The sequence below is a fragment of the Microcaecilia unicolor genome, chromosome 7 (assembly GCF_901765095.1).
Source record: "Microcaecilia unicolor chromosome 7, aMicUni1.1, whole genome shotgun sequence".
In the NCBI taxonomy this organism is placed as follows: Eukaryota; Metazoa; Chordata; class Amphibia; order Gymnophiona; family Siphonopidae; genus Microcaecilia; species Microcaecilia unicolor.
This window is the reverse complement of record NC_044037.1, coordinates 285,541,720-285,558,900: the sequence shown is the minus strand read 5'-3', so window position 1 is coordinate 285,558,900 and position 17,181 is coordinate 285,541,720. Positions and strand designations below refer to the sequence as shown.

The 17,181-nt window shown below is 44.2% G+C and overlaps 1 protein-coding gene across 4 annotated transcripts in view; it reads right to left on the bottom strand.

Moving 5' to 3' along the window:
* The window catches only part of IQCB1 (IQ motif containing B1), a 105,671-nt gene that overhangs the window by 22,010 nt on the left and 66,480 nt on the right, over positions 1-17,181 (bottom strand). For all 4 annotated transcript variants that reach the window (XM_030209760.1, XM_030209761.1, XM_030209758.1 and 1 more), the window contains exon 10: positions 10,958-11,100. In XM_030209760.1, the coding sequence (XP_030065620.1) occupies positions 10,958-11,100 (143 nt within the window). The remainder of the gene's footprint in view (positions 1-10,957; positions 11,101-17,181) is intronic.

Genomic DNA, 17,181 nt, shown 5'->3' with positions numbered 1-17,181 from the left:
GTTGCAATAGAGACCATAGTAGACCAGGAGGCATATTTTCAAAGCACTTTGGGAGGCTAAGTTCCATAGGTTTCTATGGAACTTTGGGAGGCTAAGTGCTTTGAAAATGAGCCTCCAGGTGTCTTTAAATAAAAAATAGACAAAAGGTTGCAAATTAACACTGTCAACTACTAAGAAGGATGTAAGCAGAATAACAAACATAATTTGAAATGTCTATATGCGAATGCCAGAAGCCTAAGAAATAAGATGGGAGAGTTAGAATATATTGTACTAAATGAAAAATTAGATATAATAGGCATCGCTGAGACCTGGTGGAAAGAGGATAAAGCAAAGATACTTACCTGTAGCAGGTATTCTCCGAGGACAGCAGGCTGATTATTCTCACACATGGGTCGACGATCCGCGTCGGACTGGGAATCATCATAAAACACAGCAAAAATAAAAGTTTGCTAGAGCCTTCTGACGCGCATGTAGCGCCATACCGCGCATGTGCGTACTGACTTCCTGCCTGTTGCGCGACTGCGCTCCTCAGTTAAGTCCCAAAGCATAAAGAAATAACTCCAAGGGGAGGTGGGTGGGATTATGAGAATAATAAACCTCCTGTCCTCGGAGAATACCTGCTACAGGTAAGTATCTTCGCTTTCTCCGAGGACAAGTAGGCTGAACTATTCTCTCACATGGGGTGTACCTAGCATCCAGGCTCACCCAAAACAATAAACATTGGTCGATTGGGCCTCGCAACGGCGAGGACAAACCATAGATTAACCTGAAACTATATACAACTAGCTGAGAGTGCAGCCTGGAACAGAATAAAACGGGCCTAGATGGGTGGAGTTGGATTCTAAACCCCAAACAGATTCTGCAGTACCGACTGCCCAAACCAAACGTCACATCTGGTATCCTGCACAAGGCAGTAGTGTGATGTGAATGTGTGGACTGAAGACCACATTGCAGCTTTGCAAATCTCTTCAATGGAGGCTGACTAAGTGAGCCACCGTCGCAGCCATGGCTCTAACATTATGAGCTATGACATGGCCCTCCAGAGTCAGCCCAGCTTGGGTATAAGTGAAGGAAATGCAATCTGCTAGTTAATTGGCAATTGTGTGTTTTCCGATGGCGACTCCCGTCCTGTTGGGATCAAAAGCAACAAACAACTGGGCGGACTGTCTGTAGGGCTTCGTCCGCTCCACGTAAAAGGCCAATGCTCTCTTGCCATCCAAGGTGTGCAAGTTGCTTTCGCCAGGGTGAGCATGAGAATGGGGAAAAAATGTTGGCAAGACAATTGACTGGCTCAGATGGAACTCAGACACCACCTTTGGCAGGAACTTAGGGTGCATGCGGAGGACTACTCTGTTGTGATGGAACTTAGTATAAGGCGAATCCTTATGAGCTGAAGTAACAACCACCAGGAAAATGACCTTCCAGGTCAAGTACTTCAGATGGCAGGAATTCAATGGCTCAAAATGAGCTTTCATCAGCTGAGATTGAGAACGACGTTGAGATCCCATCAATGCATTTTTTTTCTAGCAAGAAAGGTGCCGGTACTCAAATGCCAGGCCACCATTCAGGGGTGGGGTGATCACGGAGGTACCCACCCCACAATAGCCAGGCTCCCTACAACTAGTCACAGAGTCTATAACAAGGCAGAATTGGTGTGTAGAGCCCGAGCTCTTTCACTAAAACTTGGGAACCATGGGTCAATTGTAGCAGACAATGGAAAAGGTTCTGGTATTCAGTACCCCCTCAAAAAAAGCCCTGGATCCCATGACACTGGCAGAGGTTTCACTGGGGGCTTTGACAAAGCAAACCTCTCATGAAGCGAGCTAAAGGCTGTCCAGAGATGGGCTTACCTTCTACACGATGATGATAAGCACTAATTGCACTAAGGTGAACCCTTACTGAGTTGGTCTTGAGACCAGATTCTGACAAGTGTAGAAGGTGTTCAAGCAAATTCTGTGTAGGACAAGAGAGAGGATCTACAGCCTTGCTGTCACACCAGACAGCAAACCTCCTCCATTTGAAAGAGTAACACCTCTTAGTGGAATCTTTCCTGGAAGCCAGCAAAACAAGGGATACACCCTCCGAAAGACCTAAGGAAGAGAATTCTAGGCTCTCAACATCCAGGCTGTGAGAGCCAGAGACTAGAGGTTGGAATGTAGAAACAATCCCTCGTTCTAGGTGATGAGGGTCGGAAAACACTCCAATCTCCACGGTTCTTCGGAGGACAATTCCAGAAGAAGAGGGAACCAAATCTGATGCGGCCAGTAGAGTGCAATCAAGATCATGGTTCTGCGGTCTTGCCTGAGTTTCAGCAAAGTCTTTCCTACTAGTGGTATGGGAGGATACGCATACAGAAGACCTATTCCTCAAAGTAGGAGAAAGGCATCCAACGCTAGTCTGTCGTGGGCCTGAAGCCTAGAACAGAACCGAAGGACTTCGTGATTGATTTGGGTGGCAAAAAGATCCACCAAGGGGGTGCCCCATGCTCGGAAGATCTTGCGGGCAACGTCCATATTCAGCGACCACTCGTGAGGTTGCATTACCCCGCTCAGTCTGTTGGCCAGACTGTTGTTTACGCCTGCCAGATAAATGGCTCGAAGAAACATGCCGTGACGGCGCATCCAATGCCACATCTGGACAGCTTCCTGACACAGAGGGTGAGATCCGATGCCCCCCTGCTTGTTGGTGTAGTACATTGCAACCTGATTGTCTGTTTGAATTAAGATAATTTGGTTGGACAGCCGATCTCTGAAAACCTTCAGAGCGTTCCAGATCACTCAGAGCTCCAGGAGGTTGATCTGAAGACCTGTTTCCTGGGGAAACCAGGCTCCTTGAGTGTGAAGTCCATCTACATGAGCTCCCACCCCAGGAGGGATGCATCCGTCATCAGCACTTTCTGCAGCTGAGGAATTTGGAATGGTCATCCCATGGTCAAATTGGTTTGGATTGTCCACCACTGAAGATTGTTCCGAAAATCGGTGGACAGTTGGATTACATCCTCTGGATTCCCTGCAGCTTGATACCACTGAGAAGCTAGGGTCCACTGAGCAGATCTCATATGCAGAAATGCCATGGGTGAGACATGAACTGTGGAGGCCATGTGCCCTAAAAGTCTCAACATCTGCCGAGCTGTGACTTGCTGAGATGCTCGAACCGTGGACACTAGCAACAGAATGTTGTCTGCCTCGGGGAGATAAGCTCGAACTGTCCTGGTGTCCAGCAGTGCTCCAATGAACTCCAATTTCTGAACAGGAGTGAGATGGGACGTGACATAATTTATTACAAACCTCAGTAGTTCCAGCACCTGAATAGTCATCCGCATGCACTCCTGAGCACCGTCCTCCGAGGTGCTCTTTACCAGCCAATCGTCGAGATATGGGAACACATGCACTCCCGGTCTGCGTAGCGATGCTGCGACTACTGCTAGTCATTTTATGAAAACTCTGGGAGCTGACGCTAGGCCAAATGGCAGCTGGAAGTATTGGGATATGTGTGTAAGCATCCATCTAGTCCAGAAAGGATAGCCAATCATTTTCCTGAATCATGGGAAGAAGGGTGCCCAGGGAATCCATCCTGAACTTTTCTTGGACTACGAATTTGTTCAGGGCCCTTAGGTCTAGGATGGGACCCCCCCCCCCCCCCCCCGTTTTCTTTTGCACAAGGAAGTACCTGGAATAGAATCCCAGCCCTTCTTTCCCTGGTGGAATGGGTTCGATCACATGGGCCTTTAGAAGGGCAGAGTTCCTCTGCAAGTACTTGCCTGTGTTGGGAGTTGTACGAATGAGCTCTCGGTGGGCAGTTTGGAGGTTTGGATTCCAGACTGAGTGTGTATCCTAACCAAACTATTTGAAGAACCCACCAGTCGGAGGTTATGAGAGGTCACCTTTGGTGAAAAAATGCAATGCTTGAAAAAAGGGCAAGGCACCAGAAAAATTCACGGGAAAGACCCAACTGGAGAGTAGGCCTAAACGTGGCCTAAGGCGAGGAAAATAAAGGAAACTTAAAAATGTACAGGAAGAAAAGGGGAGAAAAGCTGAAAAGGCACAGAATAAAACACTCAAAAAGAAGCCGAAAAGGCATCAAAAATCTCTTCTGAACTGGATGTGAAGAGAAACCACAGACACAGTCCTTTCTTCACTGCGGTAGAAAAACAACTATGGTAACCACGCCCTCGTGGTGGGTGGGAATGCACCCGCGCATGCGCGATGGAGCGTGTTTTATGCTCCACAAAGCACTTAAAGCTGCTTATAAATCCAGGACCAGGCAACATGGTGCCACGTTACCCACTTTTGAGAATAAATGGCCTGCTTGTCCTAGGCGAATGATTTTATCATTTGCTTAGGTAACCTCTGAAGCAGACCACTGCTGTAATCACAGTGTAGAATGATCAAATTTTAAACAAGAGTCCTAACATTAACAGGTGATAGATAATCCCTCAGATGCCTAACTATCCTTAACTTATAAAATATCACTTGAATAATCTTCTGCAAGTATGGTCTCAGTCAGAACACCTGGAACACCCAGATAGCAACTTCCTGGACAACAGGAATACTCACATTATCCAACATAAAGTACGTAAGAAAATCAGAAACTGGAAAACATGACAAAGCAAGAACTTGAGTTTTAGCTATATTTAACTTCAAGTGATTGGTCATCATTCAGGAACTAATTGATCTCAAACAAAATAAGGGGGTCTTTTACTAAGCCGTGGTAGCATTTTTAGCTTGTGGTAGAAATCAGCTGGCAGTAGGTATCTCGGCATTTATCGCCAGCTTATTTCCACTGTAAGCTAAAAACGCTACCACGTCTTAGCAAAACAACAACAAAAAAAGCCCTATGTAATCAACTGCATGTTCAGAATATTTTTTTTTCTGGAGTGGGTCTATCCTGCTGACTTAATACTAGATCTTCAACTTGGTCAATGAAATCAGCAGTGAACGGGCCTTGGAGTCGACAACTACTGGAGCAGTGTTTGACGTCACTGGTAATAGCGAATAAAGTTTCTTCAGTCCACCAAGAGGCATATTTTCAAAGCACTTAGCCTTCCAAAGTTCCATAAAAACCTATGGAACTTTAGAAGGCTAAGTGCTTTGAAAATATGCCTCCAAGTGACCACTGTTTTTCAGGAAACTACTTTGAACTACTTTTTGTGGGAGTTGGCAGGATAAAAGAACCATATTACATTTACAAGAAGCTTTCATGCCATAATGCTTTACCTTGTAAATTTAAAATAGTAGATGATGATGGCGGTGGCAGAAAAAGACCTGCACGGTCCATCTAGTCTGCCCAACAAGATAAACTCATATGTGCTACTTTTTGTGTATACCTTACCTTGATTTGTATCTGCCATTTTCAGGGCACAGAGCGTAGAAGTCTTGCCCAGCACTAGCCCCGCCTGCCAAACACCAGCCCCTCCTCCCAATCTCGGCTAAGCTTCTGAGGATAGATTCCTTCTGCACAGGATTCCTTTATGTTTATCCCACGCATGCTTGAATTCCGCTACCGTTTTCATCTCCACCACCTCCCGTGGGAGGGCATTCCAAGTATCTACCACTCTCTCCGTGAAAAAATACTTTACATTTTTCTTGAGTCTGCCCCTCTTCAATCTCATATCATGTCCTCTAGTTCTACCGCCTTCCCATCTACGGAAAAGGTTCTTTTGCGGATTAATACCTTTCAAATATTTGAACGTCTGTATCATATCACCCCTGTTTCTCCTTTCCTCCAGGGTATACATGTTCAGGTCAACAAGTCTCTTCTCATACGTCTTGTAACGCAAATCCCATACCATTCTTGTAGCTTTTCTTTGCACCGCTTCCATTTTTTTAACATCCTTCGCAAGATACGGCCTCCAAAACTGAACACAATACTCCAGGTGGGGCCTCATCAACGTCTAATACAGGGGTATTAAAACCTCTTTTCTTCTGCTGGTCACACCTCTCTCTATACAGCCTAGCAATCTTCTAGCTGCGGCCACCACTTTGTCACACTGTTTCGTCGCCTTCAGGTCCTCAGATACTATCACCCCAAGATCCCTCTCCCCGTCCGTACCTATCAGACTCTCCCCGCCTAACACATACGTCTCCCTTGGATTTCTACTCCCTAAATGCATCACTTTGCATTTCTTCGCATTGAATTTGAATGCACAAGGAACAGAGTCTGTGTATAAAGAAAAGACAAATCAAATTTATAAACATTAAAGCTCCACTACTCTGTATAAGTCTATGAAAAAGGAAAGAGAGAGTGTGTGTGTGTGTGTGTGTGTGGGGGGGGGGGGTAGGGGGAGGGATGTCCCATTAGAAAATCAAGGCTGATGTTCTTATTGTTACCAAATTAAACAGTAAACGAAGAAGTCGTGCAAAAAACAAGGTGACCTAGACAGATACTTGTATCACACAATAATTCCATAAAGATGATAAATCAACTCCCTGGTCGATGATTATCAAGGAAAGCTCCAAGCTGTTTAGGGTCATAAAATAAATAACAGATACCATCCAACTGGATTAAACATTTACAAGAAAATGGTAAGAACAAGTTAAGGCCAAGAGCCAAAGCTTCTGAAATGCATTAACAATTCTTTTTCCTCCTTTCCTATGCCTCAGCACAGACGTCCAGAAAAATCCACACTTTTCCATCCCAAAACAGCTTTTCTCAATTCCTAAAATACAATTTCAGGACTCAATCCTTACCTGGAACTAAAACAAATGTCACCATTAGGGTGCATCTCACAGTTTCTTCCTCTAAAGGTATTTCCGAAATTTATGTGACATTCAGACTGTCTGCAGACAAATCATCTTGCCTAATGTTCTGGTAATTTTTTTACATGTGAGGTTGGAGGTAAAGCTTCCTTGGTAATTCTAAGAACTTCAAAGAAATATTTCTTCAAATGTTCTAATGGAGAAATACTCAAAGACTGAGGAAAATTTACAAAACAAAGATTTAATCTTCTGGCATAATTCTCAAAATTTTTCCATTTTACTAATTAAACCACAAAGTTCACATCCATGCAATTCACCCCAGCTTTTGTAAGTCTGCAACATTATGTTGAATACTATCAAAGTTTTCTTCCATCTCACAATTTTTCACCTCTTAGTTTAGTCTTACAATCTTGTAAGGCAGCATCTATCTCAGTTTTAACAAGGAAAATTTTTTTCAGATGAGCTACTGCATCCCATATAGAAAGTAGAATTTCACTAGAGGGGTAAGTGGTAGAACAGTTGCTTGTACTGCAAGATTCCTAGACGCTAAGGCTTCATTTGATGACACAGAAGCCACAATGCTCTCAACAGCAAATAGATGCCGATATCGCTGGTATGTACTTGGCAGTAAGCAGGGAACATCCTGTAGTTGCTCCAGGTCCTTCATCACCACCCTCCACAAGCAATCCCCTCTTTTAGCCACACAGACTTAATAGGTATCGATGGGGTGGTCAATTGCTCAACAATCTCCTGTGTTCCTGGGCCAGGTGAAGGAAGCTGATCCTCAGGGCTTAGAATAGCATCAAGAACCGACAAGGCCACCTCAAAGCCAGTGCTGGTACAAATGGATCCTCCCCATCGTTCTAACCATGAACCTCTCTATGGGTGAAGCTGCTGCCGGTGAGGACTCAGAAGGGTAAGACCTTTGCTTTTTACTTCACCATTTTAAGGGCTAAATTCTACCGCAAGAAATAGAATTATAAAGGAAAACACAAAAGAAGCTCGGAGCACAGAGCAGCACGTCTGCCTAGGTCACCATCTTGAGCGTTCCCATCATAGATTTTATTATGTGCTCAACTTCTAGCAAAAAAACTCATACTGACCAACTGTAAATAATGATGCCTAATTACATAATGATTTGCAAATAATATTTGTCATGCTACATATTTGTTGCGTGATCATTTTATATAGCTTTATTATAGATCTATTTGTGAGGCAAGTTTTATTACTGTACACCCAGCCATTTATTTGAAATAGAGAAACATAAAAGCGGTCTCTTTTTTTTTTTTTTTTGAAGCAAGGTGTGTTTGTACATACACAAACACATGCAGACCCCACAGATGCACACATAGTAAATATTAATATTTCCTATTCCTCTAATTCATTTTCCTTGTTATTAATTCTGTGACAACTATTTCATGAATCAGACATGTTTCTTACTGATTGCTATGTGTATTGCTAAGCAACATCTATTACTACCAGGACCATATTAAGCCACTGGCAAACTTTACACATAACTTTGTGTGCACATGTTTAGAGGGACCCTGTGAGATGTGCTAAGACTTGGGAGATTAAGATTGCCAACTGTCTGGCTTTTTTCAGAAGTCAACAGAATTCTATATTAAACGACCAGGAGGTAGAATGATGGGTAATACATGCGGACATTTTTCTGAATTTAAACCCTCTATCTCAGTTCTTCAATCCTGCCCTCTACTACTACTATTTAGCATTTATATAGTGCTACAAAGCGTACGCAGCGCTGCACAAACATAGAAGAAAGACAGTCCCTGCTCAAAGAGCTTACAATCTATTAGACAAAAATAATAAAGTAAGCAAATCAATTAATGTGTAGAGGAAAGAGGAGAGGAGGGTAGGTAGAAGCGAGAGGTACAAGTGGTTACAAGTCAAAAGCAATGTTGAAGAGGTGGGCTTTCAATCTAGATTTAAAGATGGTCAAGGATGGGGCAAGACGTAGGGGCTCAGGAAGTTTATTCCAGGCGTAGGGTGCAGCGAGACAGAAGGAGCGAAGTCTGGAGTTGGCAGTAGTGGAGAAGGGAACAGAAGGATTTATCCATGGATCGGAGCGCACGAGAAGGGGAGTAGGGAAGGACAAGTGTGGAGAGATACTGGGGAGCAGCAGAGTGAATACATTTATAGGTTAGTAGAAGAAGTTTAAACAGGATGCGAAAACGGATAGGGAGCCAGTGAAGCGACCTGAGGAGAGGGGTAGTATGAGTAAAGCGACCTCCCCCCCCTCCAGGCTGTGTGAGTGAAACTGCCTTGCCTACTTTCATTGTAACTAGCAGCATTGTGGATGGGATTCAATCAATGGAAAGGCAGTGGGGGTTGAGAACTGGAAGCAGCTCTAGTCACAGGAAGTGAGGAGATAACCTGGAGGAAGTTTCTGTGCTGTAGAAGTGAAGTGCCTGCTTATGGTGGTGGGGAGGAGGAGGGGAGAAGTGAACTCCCTCCAAAATTTAAAGTTCCAATTTATTTTGATATACTGCTTCATGAATAAATACTGTCTGAGCGGTTTGCAATAAAATAATAACAAAATATCTACAATCACACATAAAGAAAATGAACTACAACAAATAATAGGGCTGAGAAATCAGAAGGGAGTAGTAGGAAGGGGATATGTGCTGCGTATTTTCATGCTACAGCGTTCATACAATAGGTTACCAAGAAAGGCCTGGAACTTGGCAGGCTCTAGTCCAAATGCATCTCTAAATAAAGGTTTTAACCCAACTTTGAATTGTTTAAGGTTAAGTTCTAAGCAAAAGTGCCAAAGGTAGTGTATTCCAAAGTGAGGCTCAATTTACACTGAAGATATTTGATCTAATATTGTTGAAGCTAATGTGCCTAAGAAAGGCACATTAGCTTCCTGGAGGGTATATAAGGGGTTAATAAATGGAAGACATAGGGAGGATAGCCTGAGTAAAGTACCTTATAGGTTATGAGTAAAATGTTATAGGTAACATAATGAGAAACAGGAAGCCAGTGTTCATTGCAAAGGAGTGGTGTGACATTGACAATTTCTATGAGTTTGTTAGCAAATGTATAGCTGAATTTTGGATGAGGTGTAAGCATTGGATGTCATGTGTCACGATACTTTGGAGAAGTGCACTACTACAGTAACCAAACAAGATAAAATTAAAAACACATATAATGATTCATAGGGCAGATGTTGAAAAGAATTGGCACGTGGGATAAATCAACAAAAAGGAGAAAACAATACAATTCCTACTCGGCACAAAAGGTTGCAGAAGAACAGTGGGAACGACCAAACATAATGATGATCCAAGATTTTTCAAAATAAAAATGTAATAATTAAACACCTTATGATGTGCAATGGCTTTTCTGTTGAATGGAAATCACCACTGTAAATTATATCTGACAGAGATATGGTAGCTGTTTAATTCCAAACTATAGTTTCTGAATTTAGAACCAGTGAACTTCAAAGATTCCTGCTTTTGTTATCAATTTGTAATATAACAGATGAAGCAGCAACCCTATATAACCATAGTTCAATAAAGTAAAAGAAAACAAATAGAAAAGTCCACATTTCTCTGAAGTACAACTTGTTAGAGCTTTATATGTCAGGTTAGCTGGAATTTTGGAGCATCCCAAGAAAGAACTATCACTGCCTTATGTGGTACAAGGTATGCAATTACAAAATAGCCTCATACTCCCCTGGTGGCTGGCCAAAGGCACACATTTCCTGATGCTTCTGTCCTCTTGGCCAAAGAGCTAATGAAATTTCATGTTACATACCATTAGAAGGATGTGTAATGAAGAAAAAAAATCCAGCAGGTATAGAGGCACTTGGCAAATCTCTAAACCTTCACTATTCAGTCCTACAGATATCCAGGGGGCCTTTTACTAAAGCGCATTAACCTGTTAACATGGGAATTAGAACATGCTAACCATTAACACAGTAGCTCTTGCATTAACTGTATAATAAGGAATGGGGTGGGGAATTGGTGTGGACTGCACCTTGCAGTTAACACATGGTAACTCAACAGGTGACGTTAAGTCCCTTTGCATTATCTGCAGAGCTGTTAAAGCACGCTAATTGTATTTCCTCTGTGTATTTCCAGTGTATGGGTGGGGGTTGGCAACTGTTAATGCAAAGACTTGGCACAAACTGTATATTGACTGCGTAACTTTACTGCACTTTAGTGAAATGCCCCCACAATTGCTTGTTAAGGGCCACTGTGATGTGGGGAGTCCATAAGGACATAAACAGTATCACATACCAGCATGAACTATTTCTAGTAATGTCAGCTGTTTTTCACGAAATATTCTCATAGCTCTTCGCCTCTGAAGCTGAAGTTGTTGTTTTAGATCCTCCTCTTCTTTCAGCCTTTTAAAATGAAGCAATTCTTGCTCACGTTTAGCTCTAAAATAGAAGAGAAGATCAATTAACTGTAACCCTCATATGTTTCAGACAAAGAACTAGGGGGACCTCTTTTAGAGACATAGATCAAGTTAGATCATTCTCTTGGTAAAAAGGAAGGGAAAAAAAGAAAATTCTGAACGAGAAAGAGGTTAGCTCTCCTCTCTGCCATGCAGAAGCAGCATCTTCTCTCTTTTCTTCCCTTGCTCCCCCAGCCATCAAGGACCTCTCTCTCTTCCCTCCACCTAGCATCATCCCTTTGGCTCTCTCCCCTTCTCCCCATCATCATCCAGCAAGGCTACATCTCCCCCTCCCCCACACCCCAACCATCCAGAGTGGCCCCATCTCCCCCCTCCCCATCATTATGTATTGGTCCATCTGTCTCCTTTACCTCTCCTTCTTTTTCACTCATATGGTCACCAGGTTGCTGCTTTGCCTGGTCTGCATGGTGGCAACTGCAGCAACAACTAACAAGACAGGTGAATAGACACTACCTTGTGCATGCCACCACTGGTTCTGCTGGTCCCAGAAACAGGATTATATATATATATAATCAGTGTTTCCTAACCTGACACTGGAAGTACCACGACCAGTCGTGTTAACTATAATAAATATGCATTGATTGATATTCAAACATTTGGAGGCCCTGTGATTGGATTAAATCTCTCTCATACATATTTCTTGTGATAATCCTGAAAACCTAGCTAGCTAGGTGTGCTCCTGGAGAGGGAAGGAAAACAGTAAAATAAAATGAGTGTTTCCCTTCCCTCTTATGGAGGTGACCTAGCCAGCTGGGTTTTCAGGATTATCATAGGAAATATATATAAGAGATTTCATGCACACAATGGGTCTCCAAATGTATGCAAACCATATAATTTATAAATACATATTACACACTAATGCCCAGGGAAAAATTAATTATGTAGTAAATGCTTCAATCACTGAACACATAATTACAGAAGGTACACAAACTATTTATATTTTATTTATTTGTGTCAAACCCTGGAGTGTAAGCTTCTCTTCTGTGAGATGCACAGAAACAAATGACTACAAGCTTCAAGCTATTTAGCTTTCCAGACTTCAATGTGCCATCATAAAACATGAGATGAACCCAGTGCTGACTTATGAGCAAGGACAGCATTCTGTGACCTTTAAAAATGGAGCATAACTGGTATAAAAATGGCTGCTCAATCTCAGCATCAGTGACCATGCATAAGAGGCAGTGTCATGAAAGAAATATCATTAGGAACTGCCATTATTTTCTTCATTCTAGGCAGAATTCTGATTACAGCACTAACATCAGATCTGGTTAAAGAACGCTTGCTTGTTGGAGCCCATGAAATATTAAACTCATGAACAGTCACATCAGTGCAATATGCAGAAAATACTGTGGACAATGTATGAATAGTCCTCTTTTTGCTATAAACTTAACTTCATTGGAATGCAAAGAAAGATCTTAATTAAATGGGAGTGTGGGAACAGCAGTCTTCTCTCAGCCGCTGTGAGAAGATGCACTGTTTCGCAGCTCCCTCACTGGTGCGGTTCTTTATTTTGAGCTTTTTGTGCCTTTCCAGTGAGATTTTTACCCACGTGCTTCATTTTTCTTCCTTTTTCCCTGTATAGGTTTAGTTCATTTTCCCCCACATTTATGTTGAAATAATTTTTATTGAAAAGGATAAAACAGTACAAATCCACTCACAATGAAAACATAATATCATGAAGAACAAGAAAAGTTAACTCCCCTTCCCCTCCCCCTCATTCACTCTCACATCATCATTCACATTCGCATCAGGGAAAACATAGCAGACTCCCCAAGAACTGTACCCCACTTTTAAGTTTACTTTATTTTTTTACTGTGCTCATTAGGTCCTCTTAGGCCTCAGCTCCAGTCATGCTCTTGTCCTTGCTTTTTCTTGGTGATTTGCCTCTTTTTAGGATCACCATCAAGTCGTTTGATTTGGCCTTGGCTGTTTTCCCTTCCATGTCATCGAAGGTTCCCAATGACTGGAATAAACTTCCTGAGCCCCTACGTCTTGCCCCATCCTTGGCCACCTTTAAATCTAGACTGAAAGCCCACCTATTTAACATTGCTTTTGACTCGTAACCACTTGTAACCACTCACCTTCACCTACCCTCCCCTCCTTCCTGTACACATTAATTGATTTGATTACTTTATTTTTTGTCTATTAGATTGTAAGCTCTTTGAGCAGGGACTGTCTTTCTTCTATGTTTGTGCAGCGCTGCGTACGCCTTGTAGCGCTATAGACATGCTAAATAGTAGTAGTAGACTTTAAGCACTGTGCCTGATGTAATAGGACCATCTTTGGTAAAGACACCCATTCTTGGTGTCTCCAGTGTTTTGGGCCTGAACAAATCACTTCCAGCAGTGTTCTTTGTCTTCGAATGAAGAAAAGGACTTAGCTGGCCAGAGAGGTTCAAAGAAATATTATTTTTGGAGCCCGGTCTGAAACTTCGATGTGGGCATCGGTTTCGATGTCAAGCCTTGCACCAGCATTTGGTGCATCAATCCCTATCAGACACTGGGAGTGGTCGTGCATCAAGACCTGCCTTGACATCAACCACTGTGTAGAGCCCTTGAGACCGGTCAGCATTGAACTTACACCTAGGAGGCGTGGGGTTTCGATGTAGTCCTCATCGGCACGAAGGAGCATCAATGACTGGCATTGGGTGAAGGCAAAGAAGTATCGGCATCGAACCCCCTTGATGCATGGTGCTGGAAGCGCCAGGGCACCAAGGGATCCGGTCCCTGAGAAGCGTCTGCACTGGGAGGATTGCTCTCTCTCCACTGAGGAGATCCCAACGCATGGGTCTTCATGCAGCCAGGACCAAGCACCCCCACTGACTCAAACAGTTCAGCAGGCTGCTTTTCAACCAATGGCTCAGCTTTTCCTGACTGCGGCCCTCAAGGAGAGCATCCGGGCCATGCTCCATGAGCATTTGGCGGGGATCCTTCACAGACTGCATTAAATGCATCGGCATCTGGGGTGCTTGCAACCATACCTCTACCTGCTGCCCCTCGTGCAGTACCGGTGTCAACAGCCACCCATGCAGGCATCCCTTTGACATCAGTGAAAGAAGCTTCCCCCGGAGTCAAGTGTAGAGCCTGCGCCTCAATGCCTCTCCAGACAAGGACATGGTTCCCCAATCTCGAGGCAGGATCGGTCTCAGTACCCCATGAGGAGTATTTTGCTGACACCAATGAGGAGTGCTCATGGACGTCTTGATGAGGACCCTGGGTACTTCTCAGAGGGGGAATCCTATCTGACCCCTCCCCTCCTGAGGAAAGGAGGAAATCTCCACCTGAGTGCCTTTCCTTCTCAAGTTTTGTATGGGAAATGGCAGCTGCCATTCCAGTTCATTTGGAGACTGAGGAAAAGTCCAGGGCTGAGATGTTTGAGGTCCTGGACTATGACTCTCTACCTAGAGAGGCTGTGACAGTCCCTCTTCACAGGATCCTGAATGTCCAGGTGAAGAACTGGGAGTACCCTCTGTTGGTCCTGTCCTACTCAAAAAGAGCAACACCATATATCGGATCCAGTTGCCTCATCATTCCCTGATCTGCGCTCAAAAGAGCCAAGAGTTCCAGGGACTATGCTTCGGCGCCCCTGGGCAGAGAAGCTCGAGCCCTGGATTCTTTTTGGGTGGAAGATGTATCAGGCCTCTATGCTCATCTCCTGCATACAATCTTGCCAGCTTTACATAAGCCTTTATTTGTGGAACTTGGTGCGTAGTATGTCCAATTTGGCAGACTCTCCCATAGGAGCAGGCCGAATCTCTTCGCCAGCTGGTCAAGCAGCAGAAGGTGTGAAGTAAGTTCTTGGCCAGGGGCGCTTATGATACCTTTGATGTGGTGTCCCGCATCTCTGCCCAAAGTACAGCGATGCGCAGACTCTCATAGCTGCGTGTCTCTGATTTGTGGTCCAGCAGAGATTGGCGAACGCCATGTGCCAGGGGGATAACCTTTTCAGAGAGAAGGTGGAGGTTGTTGCTGGCCTCATTATGAAAAACACCATTGATACTCCCTCCCATTGGGTGCATTCTGCACCTTCCTTCTCATCCAGGAGGCTTTTGGGCAAGCTGAAGAGGGGTCCCTATTATTCACAGAGGCGTAGGTATGCTCCTTCATCTCACCAGCCTCAGCAGGCTCAGACCCTAGCGCTCCCAAGGCCCAGCCAACTTCCCAGTCAAAACAGGGGATGGGCTATCCAGCACAGGATGGTTCTCAGGGCTACGTATCTGGTGGGCAAACCAACACCCTGGCCAACAGACTGAGCAGGGTCATGCAACTGAACAAGTGGTCACTCAGTATGAGTGTTACCCGCAAGAACTTCAAAGTGTAGGGCACCCCCTCGATGGATCTCTTTGCCACTCCGCTCAACCACAAAGTCCCTCAGTACTGTTCCAGGGACAGGACACACAACAGACTAGCATTGGATGCCTTCCTCCTTCACTGGGGGCAAGGACTTCTGTATGTGTATCCTCCCAAACCTCTCATGGGGAAGACTTTGTTGAAACTCAGGCAAAACCATGGAACCATGATTCTGATCGCTCCCTATAGGCCCAGGCAGATCTGGTTCCCTCTTCTTCTGGAGTTATCCTCCAAAGAACCTCGGAGACTGGAGTGTTTTCCGACTCTCATCATGCAGAACAGGGGATCTCTTCTGCATCCCAACCTCCAGTCCCTGGCCCTCACAGCCTGGGTGTTGAGAGCTTAGAATTTGCTTCCTTGCATCGTCTAGAGGGTGTCTCCAAGGTCTTGCTGGCTTCCAGGAAAGATTCCACTAAGAGGTGCTACTCATTCAAATGGAGGAGGTCTGCTGTTTGGTGTGAGGGCAGGGCCCTAGACCCTATTTCTTACCCTACACAGACCTTGCTTGAATAACTTCTACACATCTCTGAATCTGGTCTTAAGACCAACCCTGTAAGAGTTCACCTTACTGCAATTAGTGCTTACCAATCACCGTGTAGAGGGAAAGCCCATCTCTGGACAGCCTCTAGTTCGCTTTATGAGAGGTTTGCTATTGTCAAAGCCCCCCATCAAATTTCTGCCTGTGTTATGGGACCTTAATGTCATTCTCACCCAGCTGATGAAAGCTCCTTTCGAACCGCTGGATTCCTGTCATCTGAAGTACTTGACCTGGAAGGTCATATTCTTGGTGGCTGTTACTTCAGCTTGCAGTCAGTGAGCCTCAGGCCCTAGTAGTAGATCCAACTTACACTAATAAAGTAGTCCTCCACACACACCCTAAGTTCCTACCTAAGGTGGTGTCGGAGTTCCATCTGAATCAATCAATTGTTCTTCCAACATTTTTTCCCAAACCTCATGCCCATCCTTGTGAGAGCACACTGCACACCTTGGACTGCAAGTGAGCATTTGCCTTTTACTTGGAGTGGACTAGGCCCTACGGACAGTCCATCCAGCTTTTTGCATCCTTTGATCCCAACAGAATGGGGGTCACCATCAGGAAATGCACAATCTCCAATTGGCTGGCAGATTGCATTTCTTTCACTTATGCCCAAGTTGGGCTGACTCTTGAGAGTTAAGTCAAGGCTCATAATGTCAGAGCCATGGCTGCATCGGTAGCCCAATTGAGGTCAGCCTCTATAGAAGACATTTGCAAGGCTGCAACATGGTGATCAGTCCACACATTCACATCTCACTATTACTTATAGCATGATACCTGATGCGATGGTCGGTTTGGACAGACAGTTCTGCAGAATTTGTTTGTGGTCTAGAATCCAACTCCATTTCCCTAGGCCCATTTTGATTTGTTCCAGGCTGCACTCTCACACAGTATGTTTGTAGTTTCAGGTTAATTTGTTTCTTCACCTCGACATTGCGAGGTTCTATTGTCCTACTACTGTTGTGTTCGGAGAGCCTGGTAGCTAGAGATTCACACATAGTAACATAGTAGATGACGGCAGAAAAAGACCTGCACGGTCCACCCAGTCTGCCCAACAAGATAAACTCACATGTGCCATTTTTTGTGTATACCTTACCTTGATTTGTACCTGTCTTTTTCAGGGCACAGACCATATAAGTCTGCCCAGCACTATCCCCAC